This window comes from Hemicordylus capensis, chromosome 1 (assembly GCF_027244095.1).
Source record: "Hemicordylus capensis ecotype Gifberg chromosome 1, rHemCap1.1.pri, whole genome shotgun sequence".
Taxonomy (NCBI): domain Eukaryota; kingdom Metazoa; phylum Chordata; class Lepidosauria; order Squamata; family Cordylidae; genus Hemicordylus; species Hemicordylus capensis.
Window position 1 is genome coordinate 238167347 of NC_069657.1, and position 22077 is coordinate 238189423.

The window sequence follows — 22077 nt, forward strand, 5'->3', positions numbered from 1 at the left end:
GGAGAGACCACATTACTCCTTTGTTGATGGAGTTATACTGGCTGCCAATAGTTTTCCGGGCAAAATACAAAGTGCTAGTTATAAAGCCCTAAACGGCTTAGGCCCTGGGTATTTAAGAGAGCGTCTTCTTCACTATGAGCCCCACCACCCATTGAGGTCACTTGAGGAGGTCTGTCTCCAGTTGCCACCAACTCGTCTGGTGGCTACACAGAGACGGGCCTTCTCGGCTGCTGCCCCAAGATTGTCGAATGCGCTCCCTGCTAGGGATGTGCGAACCGGTTCGGATCCGAACCGGTTCGGGTCCGAACCGGTTCCGGTTCGGAGGTTCGGATTGAACCGAACCACCCCCCGTTCGGTTCGAATCCGAACCGAACTGGGGTGGTTCGTTTCGAACCGGTTCGGACCGGTTCGGATCGGTTTGGAAAGCTGAAAATTGGTCATATGGTAGCTGGCACCCAGGGGTACCTGTCACCCAAACCCCAAAGCAATCGGACACTCGTATGATTTTTTATGAATTTTTGAAAAATATTTTTATTTTTTTCTCATAGGATATAATGGGACCCGAACCAGGCCATTATTTCTTATTGTGGAGCACTCATGGGTGCCAACAACCATGCAAACCCTGAAGCAATCAGACACCCCTATGATTTTTTATGAATATTTGAAATATTTTTAATTATTTTTCTCATTGAGTATAATGGACCTGAACCAGTCCATATACCCTGTTGTGGAGGACTTAGGAGCACAAAAGCAGGGTGGGTGGTAGACAGGCATGGGTGCCTACCACCCAAAAAATCTCAAGGCAATTGGACACTCCTCTGATTATTGGTGAATTGTTAAGTATTTTTGAATTCCTCATAGAGAATAATTAGGATTGCAGCAAATGTATAGCTTCACGTCGGGGGGAAAGGGGTGTCGTAGAGTGCAGTGTGGTGGGTGGTAGTTCCTAGGGTGGGCAAGGAATCTATCAGAATTATTTGAAAGGAATTGGGCAAAGAGGTGATTTTTAAGTGATTTTTGAAGTTTACGCGTCTTTAAGGTTTTTCCTCATAATAAGTTATAATGGAGCTTTCAGCAGCCCTATAAGTGCACATGGGGGTGCTGGGGTGGCCCAGAGCAAGTGGTGGTGTAGTGCACATAGGGTGCCAACCACCCCCATGGGTTTCTAACCCATGGGGTACAGAGATCTCTGGTAGGGGCACCCCCATGGGTACAGGGTTCTCTTGTTTCTGAGGTATTGAGTAGGGGTGTGCAATTCGGGATTTCGGGTGATTCGGCTCGGACCCGAACCGAATCACCCCTGTTCTGTTTTGTGCCCGAATCTGGGTCACCCGAATCACCCTTGATTCGGTTTGGATTCGGATTTAATCTGAATCCGAATCGATTCGGGGGGGTAAAAAGGGGCCCAGGGGCAAAATTTTGGGGTGGGGTGGTAGTTCCCAATGGGTAGAGTCTATCACCCCAATTTCAGGGGGATTGGGCAAAATCCTGATTTTTGGTGAATTTTTAAAGTTTTAGTGACTTTGGGGCAGTTCGGGGGCATAGCATGGGATCTGGGCAAAAGGAGTGGGGTGGGGTGGTAGTGCCTAATGGGTGCAGGCTACCACCCCAATTTCAGGGGGATTGGGCCAAGGGCTGATTTTTGGTAAATTTCTGAAAATTTCATGTCTTTGGGGCAGATTGGGGCATATTGGGGCAGAAAGTGGGGCCTGGGGCAGAATAGTGGGGTGGGGTGGTAGTGCCTAATGGGTGGAGGCTACCACCCCAATTTCAGGGGGTTTGGACAAAGGGCTGATTTTTTGAGAATTTTTGAAGTTTTAGTGACTTTGGGGCAGTTTGGGGGCAGAAAGTGGATCTGCCCCAAAATAGTGGGGTGGGGTGGTAGTGCCTCATGGGTGGAGGCTACCACCCCCATTTCAGGGGGATTGGGCAGAGGGCTGATTTTTTGAGAATTTTTGAAGTTTGGGTTTCTTTGGGGCAGATTGGGGGCAGAAAGTGGATCTGCCCCAAAGGAGTGGGGTGGGCTGGTAGATAGTGCCTAATGGCTGGAGGCTACCACCCATCCCCAATTTAAGAGTGATTGGGCAGAGGGGTGAATTATGGTGAATTTATTTGTATGAGGTTTGTCTTCATAAGGTGAAGTGTGCTAAATTGATTACTTCCTCATATTATTCATAGTAAAGGAAAGTGTGAAAAAGTGAAAGTGGGGTCATGAGAGTTGTTTAATTGAAAAATATCTCATTTGCTATGATAGAATGAGAATTCACACCTCAGAAAAAACTTCTGAGGTGTGAATTCTCATTCTATCATAGCAAATGAGATATTTTTCAATTAAACAACTCTCATGACCCCACTTTCACTTTTTCACACTTACTATGAATATGAGGAAGTAATCAATTTAGCACACTTCACCTTATGAAGACAAACCTCATACAAATAAATTCACCATAATTCACCCCTCTGCCCAAACCGGGGTGGGTGGTTCGGCAAAACCAAAACCGAACCACCCTGGTCCGGTTCGGACCCGGTTCGGATCCGAACCGAACCGGGAGAACCGGTTTTATGCACATCCCTACTCCCTGCTGAGATACGATCCTCCCCATCTCTGGCAATTTTCAAAAATCACCTGAAAACACATCTCTTCAACCAGGCTTTCTCAGCTTTTTAAAACTTGTTTTTAAATTCTTCTGATTATTTAATTGTTGTTTTACAATGTTTTTAATTGTTAGTTATTGTTTTTATGCTTTATTATTTTTGTTTTAATTATTAACGGATTTTAATGGTGTTTTAATGTAAACCGCCCTGAGCCTTTTGGAAGGGCGGTATAAAAGTTTTAATAATAAACAAATAAATAAATAATAAATAAAATACCTGTGTCTCAGTTGCCTACTCTCTATATCAGAGGAGAAGGCCCGAGAGCACAGCGAATAGCGGACAGGGATAGCAAACAGGATGTAGGAGTTTTGCAGGACTTTAAAGGGAAGTGTGCGGGGGAGCCTGGAATAAGTCTGCTTGATCACAAGGAGCCCAGTGGGAAGAGAAGGAAAGTACTACTCCCTCCTTCGTATTCTTGAGTAAGGCAGTTGGACAGTTAAATAGATGACCAATACAGCTGAGACCTATCCTTCTAATAAACTATCTCTAAATACTGTAAACTGCCAACAAAGCCAGTTATGAAGATAGAATGCCAGAAGGGGAGGGGGCACTTCCCAGTGTACTGCACAGAGTGTCACATGTATGACTATTTGCTCCATGGACAGAACTCATGGGTATGTGCTTGGTGCAAGGAGCTCCTGACTCTCAGAGAACAAATTCTTTCCCTGGAGACCAAGGTGGTGGATCTTGAGAAGCTCAGAGAGGCATGCGGACGAGACCTTCAGGCACGTAGTAGAGGCATCCCACTCCAAGGCTGATAGCTCCTCTGCTATCAGGGAAAGTGAAAGTCTCAGGGAAGGAGGACATAGGTCTGAGGAAGTGGGAAATGCTCCTTTAGAAGGGACCCCTTTCATGGAAGATGAGCCCATATCCTCTCGCACAGGGGATACTCCTGCGGAGAGTGGGGACCTCCTTGTAGTGGGTAATTCGATTATTAGAAGTATAGAGAGATGGGTTTGTGACCCACGTGTTGACCACACGGTGACTTGCCTGCCTGGTGTGAAGGTTGTGAACATCACGCAGTGTCTAGATAGGCTATTAGGCAGCGCTGGGGAAGAGACAGCTGTTGTGGTGCACGTTGGCACCAACCATGTGGGGAAATGTAGTCAGGAGGTCCTGGAAGCCAAATTAAGGCTGATAGGTAGCATACTGAAGTCCAGGATCCCCAAGGTAGCATTCTCAGAAAAGCTACCAGTTCCACGAGCAGGTACAGTGAGACAGGCAGAGCAGAGGGGGTCTCAATGTGTGGATGAGACATTGGTGCCAGGAGGAGGGGTTTAGATTTGTTAGGCACTGGGATACATTTTGAAACAAGCAAAGCCTGTACAAAAGGGACAGGCTACACTTGAACCAAAATGAAACCCGACTGCTGCCGCTTAAAATAAAAAAGGTTGCAGAGCAGCTTTTTAAATGATGCTTGGAGAATAGCCGACAGGAGCTGGACAGTATCCGGTTCAGCAAATGCAATCCTTTGAAGTGCGAGGGAGCAAAGGATTCAGATAAAACAGAAGGGGAGCAGAGCAGAGCAGAACCACATAAAGAGCAGACAGGAGCCTATGCCAGCTGGTCAAAGAGTCAAAAGAAAGTAAGCATACATCAGGTGAGAGATTCAGCGTATAGGTGCTTATATGCCAATGCCAGATGCCTCCGAGCCAAGATGGGTGAGCTGGAGTGCTTGGTTGCTAATGAAGAAATAGATACATTGGGCATAACAGAAACATGGTGGAACAGTGAGAACCAGTGGGACACTGGTATCCCTAGATATAAACTCTATAGAAAGGACAGGGAGGGGCGCTTTGGAGGTGGAGTAGCACTGTATGTTAAATAAGGGAAAGAATCCAACAAGGCAGAAAACCTAGGTGGACTGGAGTCCTCCACAGAAACCCTGTGGGTGACAATACAAGGCCTGAAAGGAAACGTGCTACTGGGGACATGCTATTGCCCTCCTGATCAAAATGCTGACAGTGACTGAGAGTTGCAGGAGGAAATCAGGGAGGCGTCAAGGAGATGCAGGGCAGCAATAATGGGTGACTTCAATTACCCACACATAGATTGGGTAAATTCACAGTCAGGTCATGACAAAGAGGTCAGATTTTTAGATACTAAATGACTATGCCCTAGAACAGTTGGTCTTGGAACCAACCAGAGAGAAGGCGACCTTGGACCTAATTCTGAGTAGCACCCAGGACCTGGTGCGGGATGTCAGTGTCATCGACCCTTTAGGGAACAGTGACCTTAGTACGATCAAATTCAGCATACATGTGGGGAGAGAATCACTAAGGAAGTCTAACACAGACATTTCGAAATTTAGAAGAGGAAACTTGTCAAAAATGAGGAGTATGGTGAAAAGAAAGCTGAAAGGGAAAATCAGGAGAGTCACTTCACTCCAGAATGCATGGAGTTTACTCAAAACCACAATACTAGAAACCCAGTTAGACTATATACCTAAATGGAGGGAAAGTACCACTAAATCCAGGAGGATGCCAGCATGGCTAACAGGAAGCCAAGGAAGCCATAAAAGGGAAGAAGACTTCCTTCCAAAATTGGAAGGCCTGTCCAAATGAAGAGAGCAGAAAGGAACACAAACTCTGGCAAAAGAAATGCAAGGTGACAATAAGGGAGGCAAAAAGAGAGTTTGAGGAACATTTAGCTAAAAGCATCAAGGGGAATAAAAAATTTCTTTAAATACATCAGATGCAGGAAACCTGCCAGGGAGGCAGTTGGATCACTAGACAATGAGGGAGTGAAAGGGATTATTAAGGAGGATATGGTGCTTGCAGAGAAGCTAAATGAGTTCTTTGTGTCCGTCTTCACGGCAGAGGATACTGAGCATAGACCTATTCCTGAACCAGGCTTTTCGGGGATCAAGGCTAAAGAACTGAGTCAGATAGAAGTGACAAGAGTTGATGGTCTAAACTGTCTGGAAAAACTGAAAACTAGCAAGTCACCAGGGCCAGATGGCATCCATCCAAGAGTCCTCAAAGAACTCAAATGTGAAATTGCCAACCTCCTTGATAAAATATATAACTTATCCCTGCAATCAGGTTCTGTATCAGGGGACTGGAAAGTAGACAATGTAGCACTAATTTTCAAAAAGCAATCCAGGGGCGATCCGGGAAATTACAGGCCAGTTAGCTTAATGTCCATTCCAGGCAAATTGATGGAAAGCATCCTCAAGGATAAAATTGTAAAGCACATAGAACAACAGGCCCTGCTGGGAAAGAAACAGCATGGCTTCCGCAAAGGTATATCTTGCCTCACAAACCTTTTGGAGTTCTTTGAGAGTATCAACAAGTGTGTGGATAAAGGTGATCCAGTTGACATAGTATACCTGGACTTCCAAAAAGCTTTCGACAAAGTTCATCATCAAAGACTCCTGATAAAACTTAGCAGTCATGGGATAAGGGGACAAGTACATGTGTGGATTGTTAACTGGCTGAAGGACAGGAAACAGAGGGTAGTTACAAATGGAGAGTTTTCACAATGGTGGGAAGTAAGAAGTGGGGTCCTGCAGGGATCTGTACTGGGACTGGTGCTTTTTAATTTATTCATAAATGATCTAGAAATAGGGGTAAGTAGCAAGGTGGCCAAATTTGCAGATGATACCAAACATTTCAGGTAGTGAAATCCAAAACAGATTGTGAGGAATTCCAAAAGGATCTCTCCAAACTGGGTAAGTGGGCCACAAAATGGCAAATGCGGTTCAGTGTTGGCAAGTGTAAAGTGATGTACATTGGGATGAAAAACCCCAACGTGAAGTATACGTTGATGGGATCTGAGCTGTTGGTGACTGACCAGGAGAGGAATCTTGGGGTTGTGGTGGACAGCTCGTTGAAAGTGTCAACTCAATGTGGAAAAGGCCAATTCCATGCTAGGGATCATTAGGAAGGGGATTGAAAATAAAACGGCTAATATTATAATGCCCTTATATAAAAACAATGGTGCAGCCACACCTGGAGTACTGCGTACAATTCTGGTCACCACATCTAAGAAAGGACATTGTAGAACTGGAAAAGGTGCAGAAGAGGGCAACCAAGATAATCGGGGCCTAGAGCACCTTTCTTATGAGGAAAGGCTACAACACTTGGGGCTATTTAGTTTAGAAAAAAGACAACTGCAGCTAGACATGATAGAGGTCTATAAAATCATGCATGGTGTGGAGAAAGTGGATAAAGAGAAATTCTTCTCCCTCTCCCGTAACACTAGAACCAGGGGTCATACTCTGAAATTGATTGACAGGAAATTTAGGACCAACAAACAGAAGTACTTTTTCACATAACGCATAATCAACTTGTGGAATTCTCTGCCACAAGAGGTGGTGGCAGCCAGCAACCTGGATGGCTTTAAGAGGGGTTTGGATAACTTCATGGAGCAGAGGTCTATCAACGGCTACTAGCTGGAGGCCACCTCCAGCCTCAAAGGCAGGATGCCTCTGAGTACCTGTTGCAAAGGAGTAACAGCAGGAGGGACGGCATGCCCTCAACTCCTGCCTGTAGGCTTCCAGTGGCATCAGGTGAACCACTGTGTGAAACAGGATACTGGACTAGATGGGCCTTGGGCCTGATCGAGCAGGGCTCGTCTTATATTTTATTTTTTAACCAGCCTTAGGAGGCTTAGTGGAGGAGTACCTTTACGTTTTCTGTCATCATTTTTACTGCTGTGTTAATTTTCTATTTGTGAGAAAAATAAATATTTGTTGTTGAGGTTAAGTAACAACTATTATTTGTTGTGGGAAAGATATGTACAACCGCATGTCACATTAGTTAGGGCTTCCTGGACCCAGACCCTGAGGGGGAATGCACAGTGGGTGCACTATGCTTAGGCCCCGTTTTCTGTTTCCTACGTATTCTGCCATTTTCCCTCTGACTTCTGTGTCCTCACATCTATCCTCATTCAAGTTCTTGAATCTCACTCCATGGCCTTCTTCCATCACCCTGCCTTTGGGCTCTTTCCCCTTAATTTCACTACCTCCTAGAACCTATTCACATTTCCAGTCCTCAGGCTTCTCCTCCTGTCAAACAGCTTGTGTAAGGCTTTACTTTCAGCCAAATGGGCAGTTTCTCCTTCCATCACAGCAACAAGACTACACATATTGTGTTGCTAATTTTGTTCTAGGGGTAGCTGAATATTTGTGATTATTGTGTGACATCACAACAGCTCATCCAATCATGTCAAAATCCCCAATCACATTACAGTATAGATGGGCCAAGGGTGAAACACTTCTAATACATGAGCAAGAATGATCTTGTATTGTCTTATCCTCACCTTACATTGGTGCACCTGTAGAATCAACCTAACCTACCAAATTGGGACAGGTTTTTCTTAGCAGGAAGAAAAATAAATACTGCTTTCTTTTTACTAGCTTCTGCAAACCAGTCTGTATGTGTTGGGAAGGGTCTGATGTGGAATTGCAGAAACAAATTCTCTGTCATACATATTAAATTGATGGCTAAGTCTGCAGAGTGAGATGATGCTGGAAGAAATTGCTCCCATTGTAGAAAGCACACTACAGGACAGTGGAGGAAGGAAATCTGGGGCATGAAGTACCAAGATTAGCATGGCTGCTTTAGCTACACACATCCTTGCTTCCCTTAGTTTATGCAACTACACAGTGCCACCACTAACTTCTTTTGCTTTCTCCATGAAACCAGAAATGTTGGCTTCCACAGAAGCTTATATCAGGGTTCTCTGCCCCAAACAAATCTGGGACCATGAGCAAGGAAATAAGCATTATGCCAATCCCATCTTCTTCATATTCAGAAGAGAAAGACACAACAGAGCTATGTCTCTGCCCCTCAAAATTGCAGTTCTTCCAAGGATAAATAATGCACATAAAATTAAGCATGCAGATAAACGTGTTTGTTTGTTTGTTTGTTTGTTGAAACAGTCATTGCCTAGCTTATCATTCCATGTGCATCATTGTTCCCAGGAAAACCTAAGAGAATATGCACTGCATGCATTTATGGAGCGTGGGCCAGTTATGAATACGTTGCTTTGGCTGAAATTACAAAGGTGAAATTACTGAAATTACAAAGGTGTTCCTTGACCACCGGTCCCTGAGGACAGAATTAAAAGACATTAGGTCAGTGAGTGTGAGTGTGAGTGTGTGTGTGTGTGTATGTATGTGAGAGAGAGCGAGAGAGAGAGCGCGCGCACAAGTGTGTGTCAAATTCTAGAGACGAATATCTCTCTTACTTACAGATCCCATTTTGTTCTTGATGTTCACTCATCTAGAAACAGTCATGTAGCCAGACTTCCCCTGTTCCATTAATCTCACCCCTGAAATTTTACTCAGAATAAAGAGCAACTGTGGTAATGTTTCCCAGTGGTAGATGGGGATAAGGATCTCTCCATGTTTTTTCCTGCTTTAAATTTCAAACAGTAGCTGGGTAAGTAGAATAGACAGCTTCTGGCCATGCTAGTTTTATATTGTAAGCATCAGGAACTAGATGGACAGTGACCAGGACATTTTTCACATCTGGCTTTTCGTTCGCATCCCCTCCGTAAGGGATATGTGTTCATATATCAGCCAAATTTACCGCAAAGTCCCTGTGAGCTATCAGGGAGCACTTCACACACAATTTGGGTGTTTCATTGCGCGTTAGAGTGTAGCCTGATTTATATCCGGGGTAAAAAAATCTACTTTTTGAGTTGGTTTCTTTGGTCAACTTTGCAGTAAAGCCTTGCAGAAAACCCGTCGTAAAGCCTGCTGTCTGGGAAAGCGCCAGATTTCTCATCTAACCGAAATATTTTTATACTAGAGTTCCTGCATAATGTCCTGTTAAACAGCCCTAAGAATATTTAAACTGCAAAATGAATCCAACAAACTTACAAACAGCTCTAATGGGTTACATGTTTAGTGAAAAACAGTAGTAAACACACACATAAATCAGTACATTGCAGAACACACACACATATACAGATGGTGTTTGGAGGGGGTAGAGTACTGATAGTGTAACCTGCACTCTATATTGGCATGGAATATGGCTTTATTTGCTTACATCTTATCATTATCTACTTATCCAATGTAGACCTTAAAAGGCTGTGAAACTGTGGGCCTCTTTGGCTTGAATATCAGTAATACTCATTATACGATTATAATCACTGCATTTCACGATATTCTAGCATACTATGTTCTATGTTTTTAAAAAAGCAACACATAGAGGCTGTTCATACAAGCAGCCAAACCCAGGCTAGGGCAGCCCAGCCTGGGTTTGGCTGCCCCTGTACACTGCCAGCGCAGCTCTCTCAGTGAACCCTCGTGGTGAACCCTCGCAGGTAGCCCGACTTTTTATCCCGGCCTTTAGCCAGGATTTAAGGGCATGAGCACGGCCTTAACTTTGGCACTGGGATCGTGTGTATGCTCGGGCTGCATGCAGCCTGAGCATACAGAGTTGGGCACCTAGAGCACCTGACTCCCAGGGGAATCGCCCAATGCAGCACACTTGTCATGCAGTGCATTATGGGACCCCTGGAGGCCAGGAAAACAAATCCTGGCCTCCACTGATCCACGCTGCTGGGAGTGAAGTGAAGATTGGGTGGGTGTGTGGTGGCACGCCAAGGAATTCAGCCACCGTTATCTGGGGGGAAAGTAGGTTCATCCCTGCCTTCCCACACACCTGGTCATGTGACTAGCTTATAGACATTTGACCACTAGTTTAAACTAACCTAGTTTCCATTTAGCTTAGATTCTGTTCTGTAAATGTCAAAAGAATGCAGGCATATACTATCTTACAACAGAGCTTTTCAGCTGGTTTATCTCAGTCACATAGCTGATTGTATTAGGATCCCACACATAGTTAAAAAAAAAACACAACTGACAGACTTCTCTTTGTTGTGAACTGATTAGTATATTTATTGCAGATCTTTATGATAATAAAGACAACCAAGTTTATGATATCCATAGCTTCGGTGGGTGTATTTATAATAATCTAGCTGGTAGTCTTTGGGGTACTGCAGAGGGACCTGGAAGAGAGCTGGTCTTGTGGTAGCAAGCGTGACTTGCCCCCTTAGCTAAGCAGGGTCCACCCTGGTTGCATATGAATGTTACCTCAATCCAACAAGTAAGATCTACATACAGAAGCAGATTTGCGTATATGCCTTATTCTAAGTAATATATTGGGTTCATCTAGACCAATATTGTGTACTCTGACTGGCACCAGCTATCCAAGGTCTCAGGAAGAGAAAGGTCTTTTCCAGCCTTGCCACTAGAAACACTTTATGCCAGGGACTTAACCCCAGCGTGTCTGCATGCAAAGCATGTGTTTGACCACGGATCTATGGCCTCCTGCACAAAGAGCCAGTGAAGATTTAGATGCCTATCTTGATATGCATTTGCATTGCAGGTTCATCCAGGCCCCATTGATCTTCTTGGATAATATTTTTCGATGCAAATGGTGAAGTGCACCTCCCTATGGGGCCCCTAGCTGTTCCATGCTACTAGCTGCACCTGCCTAGAGATTTATCTGGGCCAGTTTGTGCAGTAAAATGCATCACGCCTGCTAGATTCGTGGATCCTGTTCCTTTTATTAAATTGACCTGGCTGCTCCTACCAGTACAGAATGCATTACATCTAGGCACAAAAAGAGGAGGAAGGAAGATCAGTGCAGAATACAACTGGGTGGAAAGGGAATGAAAGAGAGTAAAATAAAAAAAGACTTAAGTGTTCCTAAAGCAGAGATTCTTACAAGCGGGGGTTCTTGTAGTAAAGGGAGTCTCCTTACTGTCATCTAAAAAGTCTTCTTCCTCATCCTCCTTTCTCAGCCTCCGCTTGGTCTCCTCATCATAAATGAGGCCCAGCAGATTGGCTGGGCTCTCACTCTCGCTATGGCAGAGCTCATTGAGACGGACTCCAATTGCCTGTTAGCAGAAACAAGAGGAGAAAGGTTAGTGTGTTGAGAAGGTATTCTATCATAACAAAACTTTGCTGGAGCAAAGAATCATTCTAAACCACCTTTCCAAAATGAGACTGTGGGGCTGGGACCCAAAGACCACAGCTGGTTCAGTTATGCAAGTGCCAGGTTTTCGGGATGACTGAGAATTTTTTCTGCCTTATTCATTTTCTCTGGTTAGTGATGAGTTTATGAAGCTGCAGGCTGAAAACCTCTGGACATTGAGTGAAATGTAACAGGAATTTGTGTAGCTCAAACGGCAGGGTTTAAAAGAGGGGCAACTTAAAGAGGGGCATGTCAGCACTGGATCAGCTTGAATGTTGTTGGTGCATCAGCACAGGATTAATCTAGATGTTTGCCTTTATTTGCTTATTTTTATATATTTATTAGTAGTAGTCGTCGTCATCGTCATCATCATCTTCCAGTGTAAGCATGGGTATGAGGAGCTTAAGAATGGGTAAGAGAATACTGCTTTTCAACAAAATGTTCCCAAAGCGATTTACATAGCAAAAGGAATGAGTAAATGGTTCTCTGTCCCAAAGGGGATCACAATCTTAAAAGAAACAAAAGGGAGAAACTAGCCTGTTACAGCCAGCAAAGATAAAACTCAGAGTTGCAAATACAGAGGCTATTCACACTCATATGCAGGGGAGTAGCAAGGTTGGAGTGGGCCCAGAGACAAGGTTTTAAAATGGGCCCCCCGCCTACTGGAGTGTGTGTGTGTGTGTGTGTGTGTGTGTGTGTGTGTGTGTGTGTGTGTGTATACACACACACACCCCTATATGCCACAATAGAACATCATCCTAAATTATTTTTTTTAAGGTTTTGTAAATTGTGGACGATGCAAGTCATTTAATGGTACGAGAGAAAGACAGGCTGTTCTGGTAGCTCCAGGTCTTAACACTCACATCAGTTTTGGAGGATGGATACAACTGAAGGAAGCCTGGGTGGGTGCGTGGCTGGGGGAGTCAGTCATGTGACTTGCCTCTGCCCCCCCCAAGGCAGTGGGCCCCCAGTCTCCCCTTGCCCTATTCTAGTTACGCCCCTGCTCGCATGCAAAACCAGACTAAGGGAGCCCAGCCTAGTTTTGCCTGTGTGTGTGAACCGCCAGGATAGGCCTGATCCCGGATGCTCCATGGCAGCAAACCCTCCTATTTAGCCACCCAGTAAAATGAGGTTAAGGGAGCCAGCGCGCCCTTAACCCCATTTTTTTGCTCATGTGTCAAAGCAGCTGCGGCTGCCACACTCAGGGAGCGGACGGGGGATTCTGCACTTGCGCAGTGCATTATCAGAGCTCTGGTGGGCAGGGCGGCATGCAGCAGCATGTCCCAGCACCCCGACCCTTGGAGCTGCTGTGAGAACCACTGTTCGTCTGGGTGGGCGATCCGCCCACCCAGGGAAGAGGAGATGATCGTCTGTGGGGAAGGTAGGTTTAGCCCACCTTCCCCGCAGCCTGCCCGTGAGAAGAGGCTCACAGTGTTTCACAGAAGCAAAGATTTCCAGTCCCAATCCTGATTTTGCTGCACTTCAAAGTCAGACAAGCCATTCTGAATTAGAAAAACAGCAACTGGGTCCTTTTAAAATTGTAGAGAGCGATTCCTATGTGACCCTGCAATGTAATAGTTATTCGTTCCAGCAATTCTAGAACAGCATTTATATGATATTATCTTTTTACTTATGGACCTGTGTGGTTGGATTCCCAACATTTCAAATTGACTAGGAATCAGCAAGAACTTAAGAAAGTCCTGTCCATGATCATGCTTTTCAAAGAGAACTGAATGAAGTCATGTCTAGTAGTATCAAAAAGCAAAATTAAATTCCTTCTTTCTGACAAGCTAGTTTCTACATGCAGGAAGTGTGTATTTTTTTAATGTGAGGGTGGGTATTCAAGAAAAGAAAAAGAAAAATTCAAACTTACATCTCCCCACTGATAGAAGAGCTTGGCTGCATTCCACTGTAACTTCTGGTTACGTTTGTTCCCCACTATTGGGGAGCGACCACGGGAAAGACCTTTTTTAGTGATGTTCACATGGTGTCCCTTCATCCATTCTGGCCAGTTGCCACGATTGCAGCGGTGAACAAAGCGAGCACATTCCAGAAAAAGGGCTGCTCTTGCCACCACTGGTGCCTCCTGGAATTTGTTAGCAACATGCCAGTAAAATGTTAAAAACAAACACTCCTAAACTAACATGGTGCCAAATAACATCAGGATGTGCATTTTATGCAAATGATAATTCTTCTACAACACACTCCAAGTGAGGCAGATATCATAGATGACTCTTGCTTATCATGCCATCTTATCAGTTAACAAGAGAAGGCAAGTTAGGAGGTGTTAAGAATTCACTATACCTATGCTGTCAGATTTGCAATGTCATCTCTCAAACAAAGAGAATATACTGTATATGTCTGTAGAGGTGCCCTTACCCCTGGACTTTGGGGCCAAGGTCCAGGGCCTCAACACCCCCTGCAGCCCCCCAAATCCTCTTTAGTCTGTCCTGGGTGGTATGGTTTGTGCCTCAAGAACCTACGTGTTAAAAAATGATGTTTAACTTGCAGCAGGGGGTGGGGTGGGGTGGGTGGCGTCCAAAGGCCTTTAGGTCCAGGCTCCAAAATTACCTAGGTACACCTCTGTATGTCTGTTCCAGTTTATCACATGATAACCAGCTAAAACCTATTGAATGTATTGATTTTAAACATGACTTTTTAGGAGCAAGTAACTGAACTGATTTGTAACTGGACAAGTGGACAATTACGTTTTCTTTCACTCCTAGGACTTCAGGCTTACCAACTCCTTCGGCCTGAATGCCCTCACCCAAGTCTTCAGGGGTGGCTTGAGGAGCTTACTTTGAGAAGCTTACTTTGCTGCTCAAAGCAAAGTAAGTATTCCTGCCTCGCTAGCACTGCCCTGCCCCCTGTATCAGCCAAGCCAAGACATTGCTCCACTCCGCCTTCACTGGCCATTTCCCAGGTGACTGACTCACAGCCAGGCTGTGAGCCCTATGCTGATCACCGTTTCTCTTCTTCCTGGAGGCATTCAACTTTGTTCTCTAGCCAGCATTAGGTATCAACCGCTGGTCTGTCTATCCTCCAGTAGACTTTTTTGAGTTGTTTCCTCCATTTCTTTTGAGTTGAACTCCTTTTTTAAACTCAGCTCAACTCCTTTTTTGAGTTGTTTCCTCCAAATGAAGACAGAACACTTCTTTAAGGTTGGGATGTATCCTGTGTTTGCTCTAAGGAAGTGGTTCTCACACAGGAGAGGGACAGATCATCTGGAGGCATACAGTTCTAGGGATGATTGGCTTCAGCATCAGAATTCCCTTCAGCATCAGATTCCCTCCAGCATCAGAATGGCACAGCCACCAAAACTGCTACATGGTAACCATGGAAACCACAGGGAGGAGGAGCTTCTCAGAGCCAGGGGTGAGGGCAGAGTGATATCATTGGGCACAGGCCCTTAGAAGGACCCACAGCAGATTCCTAAAACCTGCTCTGTGTCCATAGCCTTTGTGTGGTGATGGGGGAGTGACTTTCTCAGGGCCCACCTAGGTAGGAGTGGGCCTATGGAGAGCAGTTTGCTGTGGGCCCTCTGAAATCTGGAGGTAGTCCTGGAGCTTCTGGCCACTGTAGCTGCTCTCTCCCTTTTCCCTGGCTGGCTGATTTTAAGGGCAGCCAGAGATGACCTGTTCTAATCCTCATTGAATTTGTGTCCCAGTCTATTGAACCTTAATCATACAGCAGTTGGCAGCGTACATCTAGCTGTTTGTGAAATTTTTTTGCATTCACTCACTGATGAGATTTCTGTTGCTTGGCTTGGGGTCTTACAGTAGAACATGCAGTAAATTTAGAAGGTGGCCCCCGAGTTCTAAAAGTTGAGAAAAAACGTCTCTAGAATGCATCTTTAGCAGATCAGGATCTGTATACCATAGATATTAGTGAACTTCCCCAGTCATCCTTTATTCAAACTCTCTCCAAAGGGGGTTTGTTGCCTGGCAACCTGAGCCCTCCATTCTGGATTGCGTAATCAATTTCAGCAGGATCTCATGCCTAAAGACTTATCTCACTCAAGAAGGATTCATGATGTAAAATCTTATTGACCCATTCTAAATATAAAGGAAAAAATCATCATCAGAGAGAGTTAGCATGCTGAACGTCAGAGTATTATGCAAATACCCTGCAATAGCTTACCTTATGCCCAGAGCAATCTGAAGAAGCAGCAAGAGAAAGATGAAGATGTGTGACAGAATGGATAAGGATGAATTCACACCACAGAGAAACACATCACAAATGAGGAGAAATGAATCAGCCAGGAGAAGCATAGCTGAAAAGAACCACAGGTTACCACTTTCACTGTCAACAGAAAACAAAACAAAACATGGCTGCAAAATTTTAACAAAATGGATGCCATTGGAATTCTGTTTAAAAGTGACCTTTCTGTTTCTTCCATTACAGAGATTGTGTGTGTGGGGGGGGGGGGTTGGTAGGGATGCAGAACAACAACTTTATCCAGTGCTTTACATAATCTTAGAGGTTGCCGGTAGGGATGTGCATGGAACAGGGCCAGTTTGAAGTTTGATGCCGGTGGGGGTGCCGCTTTAAGGGTGGGGGAGGGTGCACTTACCCCTCCCGCCACTTTCCCCCCCCCACCGGTGCTCACTGCCAGTAAAAACCTTCGGGGTGGCAGCATACCTCCCTGCCGCCCCTTCCCGCTCCTTGGCTGGAAGTGGCCAGAAGTACAGGGGTGTGCACACACACATCAGATAGGCGTGCACTTCCGGCTGAGGAGGGGGAAGAGGCAGCAGGGAGGTACGCTGCTGCCACAAAGGTTTTTACCGGCAACAAGCACTGGCAGGGGGAAAGCGGCAGGAGGGGTAAGTGCACCTTCCCCCACCCTTAAAGCGGCATCCCCACCGGCATCAAACTTTGAACCAGCCCCATGCTAGAATCTGTTCGGAGGCCTGTAATAGGGCCATTTCTGCTCCTGCCTGCCCAACCATTTCTGCTCCTGCCTGCCCAACCTCCAGCCCCAGCCTCACGGGCTGCACCTGCCAGAGCTGGTGTAATATAATGGTAAGGCTTCTCCACACTGCACAGAGTGCTTCCTGAAAGAAGGAGATCAGTGACATTCACCCCTCCCATGCTTCAGCAGAGGGGATGGAACAGCTGCATGCACACTTTTTTGTTGTTGCATGTATGCAGCTTTTGTCAGGATATCGGCCACTATGCATTATCCATGAAGCTCCTAATTTTTAGCAGGAAAGGGGGGACTCTGTGGAGAACCAACATAATATAGTGGTTAGAGTGTTGGATTAGAACTAGAGAAACCTGGATTCAATTCTTACTCGGACATGGAGTTCACTGGGTGACCCTGGGCCAATCATTCTCTCTCACCTTAAGCTACCTCACAGGGTTGTTCTGAGGATAAAAGGGAGAAAGCACCATGTTCTCCACTGAACTCCATAGAGGAAGATTGGGATGAAAATGCAAATAAACAAATAAATAAACAAATAAATAAATAATCTGAATCCAACTCTTTCTTCCTAACTGATTAGATAAGAGGGACAACCAATAACACATACCTCCTGGTCTAATGTAGAGGGAAGGAAGCCAAGAAAGAATGCACAAGTATGCTAATCAAGTGGTGAACCATGCTGCAGCCATGGGAGGGCCAAATTTGGTTTGAGGACCACCAATCTGCTTCATCCACAAAGCTGATCTATACATTATACAGAACAGGATGATATCAATTTATTCTATACAGAATAGGATGAGGCAGTATCATTCTGGACAGTATAATTCCATACTGTAGGTGGGGTTCATATACTTGGATGCTTCTTCACACTGGATCCCCCTTGCCCTACATATTCTAAAATGGCACATTAGAGACAAAGGTTTAGCATAGGCCTCTTTCTGATGCTTTAGTTTACAACATGCAAAGAGCTGTTTAAGTTTGTTCAGACATTGTGATAAAGAATCGAGTGCTTCCAGCTACTGAAAGTAGATGTGACTGTGCAATGTGTCTGGATGGCTAACAGACAATCCTTGCATCAAAACAATTAGCTATTAGGGGAAAAATTATAAAGGAAACAATAGGCTGCCTAATCAACTTTAATCACCACAGTTCTCAAAGGAAAACAAAGAGGAGGAATATGAAAATGAATATAAAAGCATATGCAATGTGAAAAACAACATTAATTCTTCAGTGGATTGCAAGGACTGGAATGTTCAACTAAAATTTTCTACATGAAGCCAACTTTTTTTGGAAGCATGCTGTGTAAACCTGATTGTCAGATGATAAAATTATGACCTTGGTTGCAGAGACTCCATGCTTTTCATGTTAAGAGGCCAAGATTCAGTTCTTAGGACTTTCTTTTAAAAGGATCAAAGATTAACATGGTACCCCAAGAGCCAATGGCAGCCAGGACAGAGAGCACAATGGTAAATGGAATGGACTATTAGTCTGACTCAGTATAAGTTCATTCTTTATATGTTATTTCTGTATTTTTCTATACAGTCATTACATTGCTGTGCTCTGGGTCACTTGAAAACACCCACTGTGAACCACAGAATGACATCCCGTACTTGTGTTGCACAGTGGCTTAGGATGGAGTGTACCAACAGCTATGCCAAAGCATGATCTGCACAAGCTATGGTGATTCTCTAATGTGATACGAAGGTATTGCATTATATGTATTTAAGAAAGAATGTTGAGTCTCAGATGATTTTGTACCCTTGTAAATATTTTATTTTAACGGAATTCCTTGTAAAGTAACTATAAAGTAATATTCACAGATCATTCAACATTACTAATCCTTTGCTTAAAAAGAAATAAAGATACACTGATTTCCCCCACTCTGCGCTGTCCAAGGAATGCAATGTGGCCAAAGACAGCTTTCCTGGAGACTTGATTCAGTTACGAACTCTGTATTGGCCAGAGATAAAGCCTCAGTTCTACATCTGCAAAACCAGAGTAAAAGTGGCCTACTTCACAGTGCTGTTTTGAGGATGAAAAGAATAAGGGATATTTGACCAGAATCTTAGAGGTAAAGTGGAGTCTAAATTTAAAGAAACCAACATGCTAGAGTATCCTGCCATGCAATTTTTGCAGGCATGTAGTCTTATTTGATATTTTTGCTTTCAAACTGGAAACTCTATATCTTCCCCAATTTCAATGATGGGTAAAGTTACCAAGGCTTTGAGCTTCAACCATTCAAGAATTAGTTGTGACTTGACTCATATGTACATGCACTAAATATGGTGGGGCAATAATGGAGCCAGACCAGCGGCGGCCCGTGTCCAGCCGCTGTGGCCCCCCTCGCCCCGTCCCCCTAAGTCTGATGTCAGATGTGTGGGTTAGCCAAGCATCTACGTCTGATGTCAGATGCGGGGGGCATGGTCTGGCTCCTGAACAGGACCACACAGCCCCATTTGGGAGTTAGATTCAGGCAGGGAGAGCCTCTCCTAGCCGCACTGCAAACGCAGCACAGGCCATCTAACTCCCGAATGGCACTGGCCACTCTAGCACTGGCCATCTAACTCCCGAACGGGGCCACATGGCCCCGTTCAGGAGCTAGACTGGGCCAACACTGCATTCACAGCGCAGCCAGAAGCGGCTCTCCTTGCCTTTAAGGCAGGGAAGATCTGCTCCTGGCCATGCTGCGAATGCAGCAACGGCCATTTAACTCCCTGCTTGGGAGCTAAAACAGCCCCCCCTCCCGGGTGTGTGTCAGGGCTGCAAAGCGCAGCCCCTGAGGGGCGGCAGCCCGGGTTCTTTGAACCCGGTCGCCCAATGGTGGCTACGCCCTTGTGATGGGCATAAGAATCTATTCACTATGCTATCTATTCACTATACATTCATGGGCTAAGGTCTAGATAGCATAGACCTTAGTCCACGCATGCAATAGTGAATACTCTGAAGTTTCTCATTCTCTTACTCTGATAAAAGGGACCAAAAGAAACAAGAATATGTCATTACCAAATTATCTTTCTGCTGCTGAACCAAAGAGGCCTACACTGCACAGCATGTGGCCATGGTCTAGTGGAGCCCTTCATAGTCAACGGCCATGGCCAATGGCAGATTAAGTGGCAAAATTGGACTGTGCCTCATCAGACTACAGAAGGAGAAAATAACATGACTGAAAGCTCTCCGTGTACATATAAAACTAAATGGGGGTGGGTTGGTTGTAGGATTCTAGCCTAGCCATCACTCCCTGACATGATACTCTTCTGTGTATAGTGGGTTCCCCCCATGAGGTCATGACCAATTATTCCACCACTACCACTTGCAGCCTGGCATGGCACAATCCAGGAACAATTTTACCAGGCAGGTCTGTTGTTTGTGCAGACCAGGCCAATAAAACCACTGAGAAGATATGCAAGAGTAAGACAGAGTATAGCAAACTTTGTTTTTAATCCATCACTCACATGTTATGGACAAGAGGCTTGGGCAGGGGCAGCTGATGCCTGAGGCGAAATGTTAAATGCTGCCTTGCCCCATGCCGCAATGAAAGCCAGCCCCTTTCAAAACCAACCCTTGCAAACTTGGAAAGTGGAGTGAAGAGCAGGGAAAGTTGCCAGCAGCCTCCTCTTCTCTCCCCAGGTTTCTTACAAGCTTTAGAAGGTGTGTGAGGAAAGGGTCTCTTGCAAAACTTGCAAGTGTCAGATCAGACTCAAAGGTCTGCTCATTGGTAATGGTGGGGGTGCCTCGCCTCCTGATTACATTCTCAAACCTTGCAAGTTTGGCTTGGGACCCAGGTATTTGAAGGACTGCCTTTTTCTGCATGACCTACTCAGATATTATTTACAATCTTCCTCAAAAGCTACTGGAAGTGCTGAAACCACCACCCTTCTTTGTGGCAGAAGCCATAGAAACAAGGTCAGATCAAAAACTGGAAAGGGTAGAGAGGCAGATGTGGGTTATTGGTACAGTGGCATGGTAGGCTAAGACTATATTGTGCCCAAAATGTTATGCATAGGAGCAAGATAAATCCTTTTCCTTATGTCTTCCAAAAGGCAAGTAAATCTGACTACTGCCTAACAGAAATTGACTCACAGAAATAGGCAAAAAGTATCCAGAAGGAGTTGTACTGACATGAGAATGCTAGTGAACCATAAACATCATGTGAGCATATGTACAGATATCTATAAATACATGCCATGCAATGTGAATGATTTAAATACAATACAAAATTCTGCTATGAACAGCAGTCACAGTAAAACCAACAACAGGCAAGGAGTGCTTCAGTGGTGGATGAGATGAGAGGAAAGCAAGACATACAAAGCAGCTGAAGCAACTGCACAGATTGAACTGTAAGCTACGCTAGGCTTGGATCATCTAGGCCTTGGATCCACAAATCACCATTCTATGAATAAGTCATAGACTAAAATGCTTTGAAGTCTTTTTTGTTTTTGCTTTTTCTCATGAGCAACTAAAGACTCACAGCTATGGTATGCTTCAATTATTTATAACATGAGCTGAACTTCTCCATGAAATTATGGTAGTTGGGGCCCTATATTCTTCTTTTAGGACTATAGCACATCTGCAAAGGAAAGATTTAGCATGCAAAATTGTAAAATGTGGAGCCTTACATAAATCTGAATAATAAAAGAGCTGTTTTTATTAGATGAAGCATAAATCTAATAATCCTTTCATGCTTCTATATCCACAGATCACCACCACCACGCCTTGGGGGGAAACACACAACACACTATTGGGTTAATCATTCTACTCAGCAATGATATCCCACCCCCACCACCCCCATTCCCCACAGAAGTTATCAAATGGATGTGATACCTTAATTTATTCCAGTGTATGCATTAATGAACAGGATTCGTGAGCATTCTGGAAATGACTTACGAGATCAAGGGCTGCTGCCAGGATAGAGGCATCAGGAATTGTTCCTGGCTCACAGCAGTTCAAGAGAAACTGAAAGCGCTTCATGCCTTGCCGTATTGCCCCCAGGTTCACTACATTCTTGGATTTGCCTCCTTCTTGGCTGGAAGCCAGATGATCATCATAGGTCTGGCAACCTTAAAAGAGAGTACAAGGGGGGAGGGGTTGTGGAAGAGAGAGAAAAGAGAAGGGCCACACAGAAGTTTAAACATAAAATGAGCTCACAGAATAGCCTGGTGCATGTGGTTCCTATCTACTATCCCTGTGCATGACCACCAAGCCTATTTGAAGGATGGAGGATAATGCATGAGGAGGAAAATCCACAATAGGTAGTGGCCACAGTGATATGTATGAGGAATTGGAGAAAGTGGGCCAGGAAGGATACATACCGACTTACCACAGGAAGACAGAGTTTTCAGCTCCTAGAATGAGGGCTGTCCGGATGTGTCTGAGAAATATTCTGAATGCTTTCATTTCAGTGCAAACATGAATGTACCAAATTAATTTGCCTCAGTGTAAAGTCATTGTGACACACTGCTTGCTTTAAAATAAGTTCAGAGAAAAGCAAATATGCAGATCCCAATCTGCATATTTAGAAAAGGTATCTCTGTGTTTGTCCTTTCTGTTAGGACTTTATCCCAG

General features: G+C 44.7%; 1 protein-coding gene across 11 annotated transcripts in view; it reads right to left on the reverse strand.

The window, feature by feature from the left end:
- The window catches only part of LOC128339464 (protein unc-80 homolog), a 254333-nt gene that overhangs the window by 130027 nt on the left and 102229 nt on the right, over positions 1-22077 (reverse strand). For 6 of the 11 annotated variants that reach the window (XM_053283436.1, XM_053283440.1, XM_053283437.1 and 3 more), the window contains exons 22-24: positions 21400-21572; positions 13465-13677; positions 11343-11514 (exon numbers count right to left, since the gene is read on the reverse strand). In XM_053283436.1, the coding sequence (XP_053139411.1) occupies positions 11343-11514; positions 13465-13677; positions 21400-21572 (558 nt within the window). The remainder of the gene's footprint in view (positions 1-11342; positions 11515-13464; positions 13678-21399; positions 21573-22077) is intronic. The other 5 variants (XM_053283443.1, XM_053283442.1, XM_053283439.1 and 2 more) reach the window with 1 other exon arrangement.